Genomic DNA, 17,467 nt, shown 5'->3' with positions numbered 1-17,467 from the left:
CGCCCAGAGAGCTTCAGCTATGGGGCGGTATATAAATGTAAATAAATAAATAAATAAATATAGAAATATAAAATGAGAAAATTAATGGATTGCCCTCCGTGGCACCATGCTTGCTCTAGAGTTGCTTTCCACAACCTGGTGTCCTCCAGATGTGTTGGGGCTGCATCTCCCAGCATCCCCTCACCAGTGTGGAGAACATCTGCATGGCCTTTATTCTGGCATGCTCATGCAACATGAAAGATCCTCCCAGTCCACATGTCATAGGCAGCACTAGGGTTTTCCCTGCCGAAGCACATGGCTGACAACAATTCATTTTCATTCATTCATTCATTCATTCATTCATTCATTCATTTACACTGCCTTCCAGCAGGCTTGTTCCCTCTGTTGGTGCTAACTTGCTGCGTGGGAAATGGGACTTGCCTTTTTAAGAGAATCTTCTCTTACGTATTAGAGGTATTTTTAGCTCAGCCCAGTGGGTCTACAAAGCCGCATAGTTTTGACTATTTTTTTTAAAAAAATACAAATTAAAACAAACATAAAATGCAACACAGTATAACAAATGAACAGTATGGGATCAGCCAAAGCACAACCAAGCAGTCTTTCCAAGAGTTGAGAGTCCCAAAGAGGCCCACCATAGCTAACTTGTCTGAAAATCAGGAGGAAGGAAACAGAATGGATTTCTCCTTGGAAGGAGTTCCACTACTTTGGGGCCACTGCCCAAAAAGGCCCTGTCTCCAATTGCCAACCACTGTACTCCAGATATTAAAGATCTTAAGGTACAAGTAGGTAGATTTGGGGGAAGGCAATCTTTAAGGTAACCTGGGCTCAGAAAGATCAAATCAAGGCACTTTCCATTGAGCTAAGAAGCCCAGCATTCCAGTTCTGCTGTTCTTCAACAGTGATGATGACGATGATGATGTTTATTGCTCAATATTAATCTTATTTTGTATGACTACTTTAGTCACTGTTTGTTTTCTTTCGTACGGCGAATTGGTTGTGCATTTGTACACCACCCTAGTGTCCATAAGTATGAAGGGTGGTTTAGAAATATTTTAATGCGTCCATTTATCATCAATGACACTGTTTCAAAATTGGCATCATACATTCCCTAGGGCCAGCTTTGGTCAACATTCTGGAGGCCTGAAAGGCAGACCCACATAGGGCACATTGCAGTAATCCAATCCTGATGTTACCAAAGCATGAATGACCGTCATTCCTCTCCAGGGAAGGGTGCAATCAGAATGCTGAACTTGGTACTGTCTCTATTTTAGCATCCAAGAACAAGGTGGCATCAAAAAACAAACTCTCAGCCTTCTGGGGAAGGGCAACCCCCAGACTGCTAACCCAGTCTTCTCAGGGTTTCTACCATTTCAACCAGTCAATTAAGGCACCTCTTTATGGTTCCTACTGCCTCCCCAGGATTAGATGAAAAGGAGAGACAGAGACTGGGTTCGGACGACACGATAACCCATGATAACGGTGGGTTAACTAGTCAACGGTGGGTTAAACAGTCAGTGGTTGGTTATTGTGTTGCCTGTGTTGACTTTTTCACACCATGGCTGGTTATTTGGCCGAAATAACCAATGTAAATAACCAGTGCTGTGCAGAGTTGATTATTAGAACAACCATTGTTTATCGTGTCACGTGTTGGGCACCATTGACTATTTTGGCACACACAGTTGGCTATTTTCAGGGACCACAGAGTCCCCTGGCAAGAGTGACCAACGCGGTGGCTGCCACTCTAATCAGCCGGCAGAACTTCAAATGGGAGGACTGGGAGGGGGATATGTCATGGGGAGAGTATCCTCTCAATAATCAACCACGGAGTTGACTATTAACCTACCAATGACTAAATGACTATTGTGTTGTTCGCTTCCAGAGTGAAGTGACCAGATCACATCAGAGACCCCACGTAGAAGTTAAATACCACAACAGACAAGAGAGGACCACTACTCATGTTGCAGAAGGGAAGTTTCACTTTGGCCACAACTGAAAAAAAGCGTGATGCTCTAGTGCAAACCTTCCGAGCACCTTGGTGGGTATCGGTTTCCCCACTAACACAAAAGTTCACCCCCGAAAGGGGATCAATGTATAAAGATCATTCAAAGCACAACAGAGATGCCGGTGCTTGCATCGCGAGAGACAGAATTCTACCCAAACGTTCAGTGAAAGAAACAACGCGGTTTTAAAACTTAAGTGGAATGAACTTGCCTGGATAACTGGGTTTGATTGGAGATCCCACGGAAAGCACTAAAAATCCATAGAATCAGATACAGGCATTACTGGGCAGTACAGCAAGCTATAAACTGATTTAAGAAAAAAACCGACGACCTCCCAATTTAATCCATCCCCTCGCCCACCTCTCCAAATAAATAGTTTTACCCTGTGTTTAAAAAGCCAAACTTGAGGTAGACAAACAGGGCAACACACACACACACACACCCCTTGGGAAATGACAAAAGACTTTGGTTCTGCTTCTGATGGATTAATCCTATTAACATTTTTTAACATCTGCCCAAGAGTGCTTTATTTTGACAGCCCCGTTAAGTGTTTCCCTTTGTCTTCAAACGCTGCTTTTAGATCAAGCTTATTAAAATATATTTCACCAGGTCAGGAAATTAGTGCGTTTTCGGGCTCAGTAGTGGCACACATAATGAGGTCGTCATTAAAGCGCCTATTATGGTATTCCAGGCACAGGAACAGAGGCCCTGAAACTAGGGAGAGTACGAGAAAGAATTCCCGGGGGTCTGCGTTGGGGATTTATTAACTCTTGAGCCCTGGTATCATCCCAGCGTCTCACAGGTGGATGGCCTATGGGATGCTGGCCCTGTCAACGGGGCTGGACGCAGGAGTCCTCCTTTCTCAGTCTCAGGAGCAAAATACGGGCTTGAGAAGCATGCAAGCGTTTGGACAGTGCAAATTTTGCAGGGAGGCATCTCAAGACGGCAGGGAATTGACGCAAAGGCAGACGTTCCCCACGAGACAGCCTTTCAGCAAGGCGGCCGGAAGAGAACTGAGAAGAAAGGCGGGAACCCGGAGTCAGTGGACGGCGGGGGAGGGGTTCCCGCCAAAAAACCACGTTTGCCTCAGCTGTAGAAGTTTCCGAAACGCGCTCCGCGCAGGTGCAGAGCCCATAAGTGTGATGTGCAGAGACCACGAAGAAGAACAACATATTTCATTGCATTTGCTTCGTAGTGAGAAGTGGGGTGGGGTGGGGGAGGCCGCCTCAACCTTCCATATCCACTGGAGATGGACTCTTACAGACGCAAACTGAACGTTTTAGGAGTTTAGACTACCTGGCCCCTTCATGACTACATGTGGCTACAACCTTGTGATGAGAGACCACAGCTGCAGCTCCTCAGGGGACGTGCTAAAGCAGAGGATGCAGCGTCTGGCCCTTCCCCAAATAGTACCGCCCCTTCCTCTGGCTCCACCCCCTTTTCCTGGCCACCGATCATTTGGTGATGCCCCAGCTATTGTGCCTTTCCCCCCATTCTAAGAAGCTGAAATGCCTTTCCTAAGGCTTAGTTATTAGCAGTAAGCGCTTTAAGCTACGATATGCTGGTGTTTTTAGCCCCGCCCACCACTGGAATAGGCGCCCCCCAAGAGCAGGGCCAGCGCTACCATCAGGGCCGGTGCTACCATAGATGCCACTCAGGCGGCCGCCTAGAGCGCCAAGGTAAGGGGGGCGCCAAACGCCGCACCCGGAAGCCGCTCTCCCACAGCAGCTCTGAGAGGGCGGCTTCCAGGCACACCGTTCCGAAGCTGCCCGCCTGCCCCAGCGTCCTGGCTTCGCTTCGGCTGGGCACCCACCCACCCAGCCGAAGCGAATCTCCGCCCCGTCCCACTCCAGAGTCCTGGCTTCGGGCAGCTTCAGAATGGCACGCCTGGAAGTCGCTCTCCCAGAGCAGCTTCTGGCCAGGCATGCTGTTCCGAAGCCGTCCACCCCGACCCCAGCATCCTGCCTTCGCTTCGGCTGGGTGGGCGAGATGGTGCCCCGCGCCTAGGTACACTGGGATGGGTGTGGGTGTTGGTGGGTGAAAGCAGCTCACCTGCCTAGGGCGCAAAATAGTCTGGCACCGGCCCTGGCTACCATTAGGCCCACTAGGCAGCCGCCCAGGGCGCAGACCTCACAGGGGCTCAGTACTGCCCTTTAAGGGTCACAGTTTTATACAAATTAGCCGTTTTAAGGGCGGGGGAAACATAAAATATAATAGTTCAGAAACTCTTCTTGAACAGCTGAATCGAAGTTGGCAATTTTTTGAAGGGGGGTCGCAAGTAACTCTCCTTGCCTAGGGCGCAAAATAGTTCTGGCCCCGGCCCTGTCCGAGAGCTGGAATTCGGCCCTCAGGCTGAAAGCGGTTCAACAATAGTGTCAGGCCACACATGGGAATTTCAGCGTGGGACTGGATATGCTTTGCCTCTTTTACGTTCTCCCGCTTTCTAGTCACTCCGTAAATGTGACCAGCTCACTGGCTCACAAAGGCCCGTGTTAGTCATTTGCAGCCTCCAAGGGAAAGGAAAGCACTGACTGGGAACGGGGTGACCAGCTTTCCAGGTGGCTGTAAGCCCACCGTGGGAGGTTGGCGCTTAGCAAATGGTCCCCAGCATCCGCCCACTGGTACATGCTGCCCTCCTTGCAGTGTGCCACTGGGGACGTTTTATGCCCACGCCAGGCTGCAGTGTATTTATTCAGCATCTGTGTGTTTCTAATTCACTTCATTACGGGCAATTCAGGCTTGCCATCAGAATTAGTAAGTTCTGATCCCCCTCCCGTGATGGGGTAATCCCCTCTCTGCTCTCTGCGCATTGGTGTGCTCGCTTTATGCTGCTTTGCTCCAGTGAATGATTGTTTACGTCACATCTGCCGGCAGCTGCGTCTGTAGTCTCTTACACACACAAAAACGGGGGGGGGGGGAATGGGTGAACTGCCCCATTTGGAATGGAAAACGACGACGGCAAAATGGGATGGCAGCACAAACCAGGAAGAAGAGGGAGGAACTCCACAGGCCAGAAGAAGATCGATTTGTAAGCCCAACATGTTCCGGAAATCCTCCCTCAATGACGCGTTTTCAGTGACGACCCACCAGTGAACAGGGCACTGCAGCGACTCCTATGAGCTGGAGTATCGAGGAAGGTAAGTGAGTGAACAGGATGGAGAAGGGGGCGACGAGGAGGCGGAAGGGCTTAAAATTCTTCCCTGGCTTGGATTTTCAGTTTTTGACTTGGATTTTAACTTTTGGGGAGCCGTAGTACTCATCTCAGATTTAAGGTGGGCCTTATGGGCCGACAAATGCAGTCATTCCGAACCAGGAAATAAAGAAATAAAAAGTGGCTTCACAGGTAATTTTTAGATGCCATTTCCTAATTTGAGATGTGGTTTGTTAGAATATCCTTAGGATCTGGCAGGAGACATGAGCTAGGCTTTACGGAGGTCATGTGGGTACCGCAAAGCATAGAAACGCTGCATCTCATAGAATCACAGAATCATAGACTAGTAGAGTTGGAAGGGGCCTATAAGGCCATCAAGTCCAACCCCCTGCTCAATACAATCTCCCTTGCTCCAATCATTGCACTGAGCAACCAGCGGGGGAAATGGACTGAGTGGAGAAACCCTGAGCAGAAGAACCCGATGTTATACATTTTGTGTTAATAAATGTTATGGGGAAAAGGCGGAACAGACACGGGGCTGCTGTTTTCAGCAGCAGCTATGCATCTGCTATAAACATGTATTTACGGCCAGAGATAACCGACGAACCTGACCTAGGACAGATGCTAAGCAGACAGATTTCGGGCCAAGAACAAACCAGGCAAACCAAAGCCTTCCACACAACTGTTTGATTTAGCGTTGAGAATAAGTTATTTTACTGCCACTTTTTATTTCATGATGGCCCTTTATATTATGAGCATTTAATGATGCATTTATGGCTACAGGAAGTTTCCTATCAAGCTGCCAGGCAGCTATAAAGACCTAGCAGAAAATGCTTGTAAAACTCTTATTACCAGCAATGCCTGGCATTTAGGGAAAACTAAACAAGCACTTACATGGTTAGTTGAAGAAAACCATAGAAAATTAATCAGGACCAATAAAGGAAGGGGGGAGGGATTCAAAATTGCTCAGGGTTGCTCAAATCACATTTGAAAGCCACTTGTGAGTTCTTCTATCGTTACCGTAAAACACTCTTTAACTGAATCTTGGCTAGGAGAAACACCCACTTAGCGGGAAATGGCGGATCCTGCCCCCCCCCCCCCCCGTAGCCTCCCTTCAGCTGCACCCCCATTTATCTGAACATTTGGGAAGTTTTCCCCCAAAGGCCCTTCTAGAATAAAGAAGGCACTTAGTTCCAATGCAGCAAGCCTGGAGCGAACCCTGATCTGCAGTCAATGCCAAACAGCAATTATCGGAACAAAGACAACCCGAGAGGTTTACATTATAAAAGCCATTTCATTTATGAAAACACTGACAACATTTATGAATGCAACCAGGCCCGGCTTAAGGCAGCAGTCTGTGCAGCTGTGAACAGCTTGGGGCCAGGATACTCGAGTGGTCACTTGCGAATTGCCAAAAGAGAGGAAGGGCATCACCAAAAAACAAAACAAAAAAACCATTTGCATAAAATTTACATAGGCTAATTTATGTTTGGATTCAATTTTAGAAACCGTTGCTACCATTTAAACAGAAATATGGCACATCTCCCCAAAGTGTGGAAATCTATGTACATGGTGCTGTACAGAGGACTGTCCTCTGTAAAAGAGGACACCCAGTTGCCTTCTCACTTATCATCCTGCTCAACCTCTGAGCTTTTCAGAGAACCACCAGGAAACGGCTGTCACTGTGGCAGCACCCAACCTACGGAACGCCCTTCCTTCCTTCCAAGTGAGATCCAGGGATGCTGAAGACGTTCCTTTTCAGACACGCAGTTGCAGCTCGCTGACTGATCTATTTGCTTTTGCTGCCACTTTTGGCATTTTGCGTTTTATTTTACTGCACACTACGATGATATCTCTCCAGGTGGAGAGGTTCATAAATCCTAAAATAAATAAATAGATTTTATTGTAGTAACTTTTCTTCGTCAAAAAAGGCCAAGTGCCTGTCAATCACCCCAAGTCTTTTGGCCACTATACTGGAAGTCAGGAGTTGGTTTGTTTCTGACTGAGCGATTGACTAGAACAGGGATGGGGAACATGTCACTTGACTGCAACTAATCAGCCCAGCCAGTGGTATGGGATGATAATGCGAACTTCAGCCCAACATCTGGAGAGCCACATGTTCCTCATCCCTGGAATAGAGCGTTGCCTAGCCTGCTATTTTCACAAACGAGTGCAAATCTCATGTAACCACGGGGGCTAGTAGTCTGAGAATGACTGGATAACAATATGTTTGCCTTGCAGCTGGAACAATTTCACACTTTTAAAATAAATGTACTACAAAAAACTGGCAAAGGTGAAAACAAAACAAAAAAGACGTTCTTCTTTAAAAAGTCCATTGACTATTTCTTGGTTTGAGGTCGAAAACAACTGATGTGAGATTTCTCTCTCTCTCTCTCTCTCTCTTCTCCCCCGGCATCCTTTTAGTTCTTTTTCCTCAGCTTCTCTTCCTCCTCCTGTAACTATCACCAACTGACTTTTCTTCAGCCCCTCCCCAACATTCTGTGCCTGTCATTTCATTGTCCCAGCACTCGAAGAGCTCACAGGAGTAAGCATTATGACACGTACAGACACACACTGTGTCACATGTAATAACATGCACAGTGTGGGCCATAAGCACTAACCTCCCTTTGCCTCATTCCTCTCCCTTCTCCCTTTCTGAGCTGCGCAAAGCTTGAGCTTTGAACTTTTTCAAAGTTTAAACATTCTCTGCGAGTCTATACTGCTCAAGCTTCAGTTCAAAACAGAAATGAACAAACTCGGACTGGTAGGTCTCAAGTAATAAGACGTATACCACCGCATTCTTACAGAAGATAGAAGTCTTGCTAGTTTTGTTTCATCATTAAAAATTTTAAAAATAAAAATAAAGCTAAAAACTCCGAAAGGAGGCCTAGAACTCCTTGCGGACCCTAGAGCCCATCAATGCCATAGCTATGACTTTGACTACTCAGGCAGTTTGAAGAGGGCAACCAATCCTGTTCCCAGTTCAACATTTTCAACAGTTCAGCAATTAATACGGTTGCTGTCAAACCTCCGAACTGGCTGGATTGACATCTGTTCAACCGGGTATACACTATTATCCTAATACCACTGGCTGCCTGGGTTAGCCAAGGACATTTCAGGACAGGCTGAAGGTAGCCATGTGGTAAGAGAAGATCTTTTCCTTCTCTATCCTCCTCCCTCCCCCCCCTCCAGATGGGAGAGGGAAACTGGATTTGTCTTTAAGGGTGCAATCCTATGCATGTTTAGACCATGAACTGAGCGCAATCCTATGCATGTTAAGGGCACAATCGTATGTATGTTTAGACCGAGAAATGTCCTACAACTTCCAGTTGTATGACATTGTAGGATGTTTCTTGGTCTAAACATGCATAGGATTGTGACCTTTTTCTGTCTAAACATGCATAGGATTGCAGCCTAAGTGCCTTCGTTTTTATTCATGAATGAGCAGCTGAGTAGGGAAGCCCGAACATCACAGGGCTCGGGAGAAACAGACTTTCCCCAACGATACCACAGAGAGCAGCTACCGAAAGACCTGCTTATGGAATGAGAGGCACCATAGCTCAGAAGAAGAACACCGTCTCTGCGTACCAAAAGCCCCAGGTTCCACTCTTAGCTTCCCCAAGTAGTGCTGGAAAGAGCCCTCTCTGAACCCCGGAGGGCCGAAGAGCTCGACCGGCCAATGGGGAAACCAGCCCCCTCTACCATGCCCGCATCACGGAGCTTCATAAAGTGAAACGGTGCAAGCACGGAGCGCTGCTTTTGTCCGCCTGAACATCAGAAGAGCCCTGCTGGATCGGTCCGAGGGTCCATCCAGTCCAGCACTCTGTTCACACAGTGGCCAACCAGCTGTTGACAAAGCAGGACATGGTGCAGCAGCACCCTCCCACCCATGTTCCCCAGCAACTGCTGCACACAGGCTTACTGCCTGCCTTTCCCCCCCGTCCGCGAGATGCAAACACCATCTGAATGCCCGCCACATCCTGGTTCCATCAGTTTGTGCCAAAGAGAAACAAAGTTTGGGAACTGCTTAAACGACGGGAGAAGGAGGGGGCCCCGCAAAGTGCGTCTGCGCATGTGCGGAAGGAGGGCAAGCAGCCTGCGCCATTTCATTTCACACTGATGGAAATTAAAACGGAAGGGTCTGACGAATTATAATTAAACTCACTCTGGCTGATTTAATGTGCACTTTGAAAAAACCATTTGATGCCATGCAGATGTTGCCAGCACTTCTTAGATAAACAAAAGGGGGGTACGGAGAGGGAAGGATTAGGTCAGCATTTGAACAGCCAGCAATAAACTGGGAAAAGAGGGGGAAGGAACAGCGCGGGCCGGAGAACCCAAGCGAACGGCAAACGTTTGCAAGCCAGAGAAAGGGCTGGAGGCGGCGTTCTCCTGCAAATCAAAGTGGAGGTTCTCCTACATAAACTAGTTTCAACCCACAGAAATCGAGATGGTAGTCCGTTCACGTTGATCTTCAAGCAGGCTTTGTGCAGAACTTTGTTGTGGGCTGAGCGCAGGGACAGTGTCTAAGGGTGGGCATAGTCAAGGGCCCACACTCCAGCAGGGGCTTCACCCTTGCAACCTGCTTGTTCACCTACTGTACATCTCACTCTGGCTCAGAGAATGGTGGAGGCAAGTGAGAGCTATGATGAGCAAGAGGATGAGGCTCAATAGCAGCCGGGGAGGAGGCAGACTCTCAGAGAGAGAGAGAGAGAGAGAGAGAGAGAGAGAGGGCCTATTGAAATGGTCTTGCTGCAGGACCCTCAAAAAACTAGAGCCATTATTGGCTGCATCCGATCTGCTCAGTTTGCAGAGGATAGAGTCATCCTAGGTAGTGTTTCTGCTGTCTGGAAACAGCACAATCCCGGCCGTCAACATTCACTGGGAAAATGGGATTCTTCCTAAGAAGAGCCCTTCCGGATTAGGCCGACACTTTCAGTCAATATGCTTCTGCAAAGCTCACAAGCATGGCTTAGAGGCAGTAGCTATTTGTCCCAAGCATCTGATATTTATTTGTACATCGAGGACATGTGAACCCTAGGATTGCAAATGGGCACGGATAGACCTGTCATCCGGAAATATGCGTAATTTCTTTCTTTTCTAAAGCGAAGTTAATGATGCGCTGTGTGAAGAAGGGCTTCCTTGTGTGTGTCCTGAACCTACTTGTTAGTGGATAAATTCCTGGAGAAGAGGGCTATCAATGGCTACTAGTCCTGGTGGCTAAATGCAACCTCCAGTATCAGAGGCAGTAAGCCTGGGTGTACCAGTTGCTGGGGAACATGGGCGGGAGGGTGCTGTTGCACCATGTCTTGCGTGTGGGTTCCTGGTTGACAGCTGGTTGCCCCCTGTGTGAACAGAGTGTTGGACTAGATCAGCCTTCCTCAACCTGGGGCGCTCCAGATGTGTTGGACTGCATCTCCCAGAATGCCCCAGCTAGTCCAACACATCTGGAGCGCCCCAGGTTGAGGAAGGCTGGACTAGATGGACCCTTGGTCTCACCCAGCAGGGCTCTTCTTACGTTCACAATTCCCTCTCCCCACTTTGTTCGTGATTGTATAAAGCTCTTTATCCTTTGCACATCCTTCATCTTTCCCCCCTCTAAACCAAAAAGCGGAAAAGGCTTTACCCTCCTGCTGTAGAGAATGTGCTGGACCACTCTTTGCCATTTCGGTGGCCCTTTCCCACGTCTAAGATGATATCCCTTTGACATGGGGCAACTAGAATTGCGTGAAGTATTTATTTGGAATGCCAGGGAGGATGCTACTGTGTGTGACAACTGGATAGTATGCCTGTGACCTCTCTGGTATGAACAACACGTTTTCATCTATCATTCTCATCAATGGAAAAAGTTTAATTTCATTTGTGATTATAAGCAGAGGGAACCAAAGGTTTCCTTGGTATATTACTCAATTGCAGGAGTATGCAAGTAGCCATTTAAAGCAGAAACAAGACTTCCTCAAATCCATTACAGGTTCATTACTAGTGGTATTAAAGCACTAATATATATATATATATTTAAAAAAACACAGTATCTTGAAAGGCTCTCATTCTCTCAAAGTTTAACAAAATATAGAAGAAGAATTACTTGTTCGCAAAAACTGTAACTTATTCAGGAAATGTGTGTTCAGGACGGTTTCTGTCCTGCGAATTTTAATTCTTAGTGCAACTGATGCACACACACCCCCTTTGGGGTTGTGATTTCGTTTTGCTGGCAGGACATTCAGAGATCATGTTACCCCTTTGTATGTTCACCTGTCTACATGGTGGAGCGCATGGCACAAACCAAAAAGAAGCCCAAAGCTGTATGCATTAAACTGCCTAATCAAGCTTCCATTCCATTTTTGCTCAGTGCCTTTAACTCAAATTAAAGCTACGTTCGTCAAACTACGCCTTTAAATTAATTTAGGTTTGCTTGATGTAAAAAGAGATCCCTTTTCCTCTGGCACTGACTTAAAGTTCCCTTTTCAGATCTGGTCTGTCCTTTCCAAAAACGAATGTATTTATTTATTATTTATTTATTACATTTATTTATTACATTTTTATACCGCCCAATAGCCGAAGCTCTCTGTGTGAGAAAGTGATGGCAGCAGCACTGATGCAACCTACCTGAGCTTGGGGTGTGGTGCAATTGTAGGTCATGACACAAGTTGAAGACCAATATAATGGAGAACTCCCTAGTCATGCACCAGGTCAGTTTCATGTATCCTCTAAACATTTCTGTTGTTATGGGACTCCTTCTGGGGACAGGAGCTTTACTCAGATAGAACTCCTCAATGTTCTCTTGCACATCACCGTATCACTCCATGGTTTAAGAAGACGCCTTACACCCGCAATTGAGAACATCGCACAAAGTAGGGAATTGCTTTCAGAGATATCGGAGGTGTTGAAAATGTTGTGGACGCAAATGTGAAACTTCAACTGAGCTCTGATCTTTGACACATTTCACAAATTCCTATGAAATCTGCAACCTCCACCCCGATAGAGTGAAGTGAATGGATGAGATCTTACTGAGGGTGGAATACAGCCAGTTTGGCGTGTGGCAATTCCATCTGATCACCATCTTGTTTTCCATTTGCTCATTTTATACACACACACACACACACACAGACACACACAGACACCCCAGCAGTTCCAGCTGGGCCGAACCTGGGCAGACGTTGTGAAGTGTGAAAAAGGAGCATCTTAATGATTTTACGGTCTGCGTCCTCTGAAGTGATTGGTAAAATTCCTGTTAACTTCAGGATGAAACACTATAAACAAAGGTGAGCCGCTCATTCAGTGGCAAAGGAAGATATAATGAGGAGGAGAGAGGCCAGAGCAATTCCACCCTCCACCCCCTGGTAATTAATCTTATTTGGGCATTGTTTTGTTCAAAAGCTAGGAGCCAAACTTCCATGGATGGACAAGCTGCGTGTTTTTTACAGGAAGAAGTTACCTCTCCATGTGTTAAAAGATACACGCAGTCCAAGACACACGGAAGTCACACTTTCAAAAACCGTGTTGAGTGGGCCTGGAAACTACCAGAGTGTGACCACATCTGGTCTGTGTTTTCTTTTGCAGATGACTTTGACATCAATAGGCTTTTGGTCATCCCATTCTCCAAGATATGTCTGTGCCCATGAGGGTTAGAAGCTTATTTTTGTTTAACAATGACAGCTAGGACAATTGGGGTCACCATGGTCCATATGCTACTCCGCTCTCTGCTGGCATAATGAAGGAGGAGAAAACGGGAGAGGCAGGTGAAGGAAACTTCAAAGCCCCCGCCCCCCGCGCTGGCCTTCTCCACCCACTGTCCCCCCGGGCCATCTACCATCAACAGCTCTGTGGGAAGGATTCCAGGAGAGAGGTAGTGGGGTAGGTGAAGAAAATCTCAGGGCCTCCTCCAGAAGAGAGGGAGATGGGTGAGGAGGACACCAGACTGGATTCTCTTTGCCCCCAGGACTATCTTCCACCAACTGCTCTGGGGAGAGGATCCCAATGATTTATTTTAAATTTATTTTTATTTGTTACTACTTTTTTATTGTGGTTTTATCATTTTTATATTGCTGGCATATTACTGGTGTGGATTCCAAATCGGACTCTGAAGAAGAAGACCAGCCGAGACAGGAAGCGGAGGAGGAAATTCTCCAAGACTCTCCAGGAGTCAAGGAGGAATCTTCTCAGGAGCCTATCGAACAGGAGTCATCCTGGGAACTCAAGTCTTTGTTGGAGGGGGAGGGAGCATCAGAATTGACAGATCCCAGAGTCCGCCGCAGGGTCAAGCGGGCAGAGTTGAGAGGAAGTGGGAGGCGGTCTGTTAGGCTAGCCACTTGCCAGAGGTTTCAACTCGAAGACCCTCCCTGAAAGAGGGCATCAATAAAAGCCTGTCCAGATAGTTGATATTTAGTTGATAGGCACCTGTCTTGGTTTGTTAAGCTAATTAAGCTTAGAGGAGAGCTCCTAGCATTCACACTCCCTTCAGGTGTGAAGAGATGTCTAAGGAAAGGAAAGGAACCTCTCGTGCAAGCACTTGAATAATTGCTGACTCCTAGAGGGACGCCTGCTTTCGCTGATGTTTTCTTGGCAGACTTTGTAGCGGGGTGGTTTGCCATGGCCTTCCCCAGTCATGGCTACCTTTCCCCCAGCTAGCTGGTTACTCGTTTTACCCACCTCGGAAGGATGGAAGGCTGAGCCGACCTGAGCCGGCTGCCTGAGAACCAGCTTCCGCTGGGATCGAACTCAGGCCGTGGGGAGAGCTTCGGCTGCAGTAACTGCCGCTTACCGCTCTGCGCCCCACGAGGCTCTGAAGAGAAGTCTAGTTACTGAATTGTGGCTTCCACGGCAGACTTCTTTATTGTTCCACATCTCGCAGGAGGATTTGGAATCACAACAACTTGTAAGCCACCTTGGTAGGATTTGCATCGTAATAAATAAATAAATAAATAAATAAATACATACATAAACAAACAAGCTGATATGCCTCACCATTATTCTTCACGAGCCCATTACTTTTAGAGTGACGTAGACGCATCTGGGACTAAAAGGCACCGTTTGGTCTGTGGCAGAACAGGCGGAAGGGATTGCCACGCATTTTACTACTGATGTATTGTTTCATTACATTGTCATTGGTACTGGTTATCTGGTGTTGCCGAATTGAAAGAGTGAAGCTAAGACACCACGAACACAGCGTGTCTATTGTAACCATTTATTATCATTTTCTCTAACTTGGTTGCTTACAGGATTTTTTTTTTTTCCAAAAAGAAAAGAAAAAGGAAGAAAAGCACAGATGAACTACTTACAAAAAGAAACCAAAAGAAAGAAAGAAAACTCATACAACAGTTAAAATGTCTGCAAAATCATGCACTTTAAGGACAATATCGCAAATGCAAAGCAAATCATAGCAAAAAACCCAATAATAATAATAATAATAATAATAATAATAATAATAATAATAATTAAAAAAAAGCCATACAGGTTTTAAAAGACATAGCTTGCAAAAAAGAAAAGAAAAGAAGGAAAAGCTAAAAGCTAAAATAAAACTAAACAATTATTACATCAAGCACCATCAGTAAATGAACAGCACAGCTCTGTCTGCAGCGACTTTGACATTTTTAACAAGTGAATTAAACAAATATTTTAAAATGCATTACAGTCCTACTGTAAGCATGCAACCAATTTCTCACAAACTTAGAAAATAAGTAAGAGGACTTACATTTTCTTTGCCACTTTTTAAATGCCAGAGTGTGTCCAGTCTTGTCACACAGCCAGAAAACCGGCTCTCCCGGAAGTGCGTCGCACACTACACAGGTCCTCAACCTGGCGTCTTCCAGATGTGCTGGGCTGCAACCCTCATCATCTGCAGCCAGCATAATGGGGGTTGCAGTCTAAACATCTGGAGAGCACCAGGTTAGGGGATGTTGACCTAGGAGCATGGCTAACCGGAGGCATGCGCATGGCATAGGAGTCTCAAAGCTCCAGAGCAGCGAAACTGCGGCCTAGTTTCTCACCCAAGTTGAGCTCATATGTTGGAGATAGAGGATCAGGTGGTAGAACAGTCTTCCGCCCCGCTTCCCCCACCTCAACCACAAATCTCTGCACGTAGAAACCTAGCATGTCAACAAAAAGGCTAGGATCGGACCCTTCTCCCCAGTCACGCTAGCTTTCTATGTGCAGGGAATGCTTTCATGCTGTCTCCACCCTGGGAGAACTGACCTGCAGTCTGAAGGTGGAACAACCCAGGGCACAGGTTGACATGCTCTCCACCCCACCCTGGAAAAACTAGGCCTCAGCCAAACAGGGTGCTAAAGTGGTTCAGCCCAATAAAGATCGGTAGGGCTGGGGGCGCTTTCAGGAGGGGAAAAATACAATGTGATGACATCATAACATGGGGAAGCCCGTCTAAGCATTATGGGGGAGAACCCGCCACCAGGATCCCGCTGTTGGCAGCTGCCAGGCACGCGGTGTCGTCCGGCCTTATGACCAGTGTCCGGGACTTTTGTGTCAAGGTGACCTCACTTTTCAGAGTGGGCACAATTTGGTTTTCTAAACGGAGCTCTCAGTTCTTTCTCCAAACCAGTGTCCTATGATTTCGGGAAGGGGCAGAACAGGAGACTGGAAGAGCTAACCAAAGGAAAAAGAGACCTCTTACAGGTGTGGAAGAGGGGGACTGATCGTTATGCAGTTGCCAGCGATTTGGATTAATTTTCATGATTACTGGATCTAAGACAACTGGACTCATCCTCCTCATTTGTTGAACAGCCCTACCCACCACCATTCTCTAGGGCGGCAGAGATACCTGCTGTTGCACTCAGAGGAGGTACAGCAGCCCGAGACGTCCTTGCAGTTTTTTAATCCGGGCCAAAGTGTATAATTCCAGGAATACTAGTAAATTGTTCCTAAACGTTTGTGAGAAATTGTAATGCTGTCCCGTCCCGTCCCCGTCCCCCGGTGTGTAAGTTACATTCCATGTGGGTATTAAAAATAAACTCATACAAAGCAGAGGAAACAAAAATAAGAAAGCAAAATCAAAAAACAGGAAAAGATATGGAGGTTTCCTTTAAAATAAAAATATAAATAGTCCAGTCAGCCAAAGGAGTCAGTAAGAGCAGTATTTTTTTTTGCTTTCAGTGGATACTGATATTAATTTACGGACCACCCAGTCTTTCTCTCTCTCTCTCTCTCTCTTTCTCTCTCTCTCTCTTTCTCTCTCTCTCATTAGCACTGCAGTAAACCCCGATTAATTTGTTACGCATCTTTAAGAACTAGTTGATAAAAATTATGTCTTGTGAAATCGGCAAATAGTCTGCAAAGTGAAATAAGAAGAGAAATTAATAGATTAAAATGAAAAGATAAGTTCCAGAACTTTTTTTTTTTTTTAGAATTTAAGGGGAAACAGGATTGCAAGCAATTGCAAGTGGTTTCAGAAAACGTAATGGACAATTCAAGTCTGCAAGTTGGGCAAAGGGGATGAAACTTGGGCCGTAGTGAGACCCAAGGTTTATTCCAGGATCATCCCGGGTTTGTCCCTGCCTGAGCGCTGGATGCCCTGTGTGGCACTTAAATGAACAGGTTTGACTCCAGGACAATCCTGGGATAAACCTTAGGTCTAGCTACGGCCCTGGTGAGAGGAGCCCAATCCTATGTGTGTTTACTCAGAAGTAGGTCTCACTGAATACAATGCTTCTTCTTCCAAGGTTAGGTGGACACAGGCTTGAAGCCTTAGCTGCTAAAGCGTGGAACAACTTCCTAGCAAAAGTCTGTCACCAGTTCTAGGGTGAACAGCTGGCATATTTTTTGTATTTATTAAATGTGTATTTCAATTTCGAGGGGGGGAAAAAGTTCTCAAAGCAGCTTACAATTCAAGCAAGCAAACCACAATATAAAACAATTCACCACACAGCATTAAAAATAATAATCAGGCAATAAATTAATTGTGCTTCAGTAAAGTAACGCATTCCAGAAAACAGAGCTGAGCAAGCAACACTTACGGCGTTTGTAAGAAAAACAGTAATTGGAAAAGGATTGCTTTTACACCCCTCTTAAAGGCAGAGAGACACAGGGTATTTGAGGGTTATGTAACCCTCAAACAAGCCGCTACCTGGGTTCACACAACAGGGCAAGACACAGCAAGCTGAGCACCTATGGGTACAGTAAGTCACAGTGGGCTGTCATGTCGTACCGACAAAGGTCAGAGAGAGAGAGCATATGGGGCGCACCACCACCATCAAGTCCCTGCACAGGGAGGTCCAGGGCTATGGCACCACCTCTATGAAGTCCCTGGATTTTGTACCTCAGGTGGGTGGGACATTTGCAACAGGGCCTCCTCCTCTGATCTTGG

The 17,467-nt window shown here is 46.5% G+C and overlaps 1 protein-coding gene across 15 annotated transcripts in view; it reads right to left on the bottom strand.

The window, feature by feature from the left end:
- MSI2 (musashi RNA binding protein 2) overlaps nt 1-17,467 on the bottom strand; it is a 529,178-nt gene that overhangs the window by 67,962 nt on the left and 443,749 nt on the right. For 7 of the 15 annotated variants that reach the window (XM_063146636.1, XM_063146638.1, XM_063146640.1 and 4 more), the window contains exon 11: nt 2,212-2,250. The exons of 7 other annotated variants lie outside the window; for them this stretch is intronic. In XM_063146636.1, the coding sequence (XP_063002706.1) occupies nt 2,212-2,250 (39 nt within the window). Of the gene's footprint in view, nt 1-2,211; nt 2,251-16,071; nt 16,433-17,467 lie in introns of those variants that run through there. One more of the 15 variants, XM_063146651.1, reaches the window with a different exon arrangement.

This window comes from Elgaria multicarinata, chromosome 22, assembly GCF_023053635.1.
Source record: "Elgaria multicarinata webbii isolate HBS135686 ecotype San Diego chromosome 22, rElgMul1.1.pri, whole genome shotgun sequence".
Taxonomy (NCBI): domain Eukaryota; kingdom Metazoa; phylum Chordata; class Lepidosauria; order Squamata; family Anguidae; genus Elgaria; species Elgaria multicarinata.
This window is presented reverse-complemented; position numbering and strand designations above follow the sequence as displayed.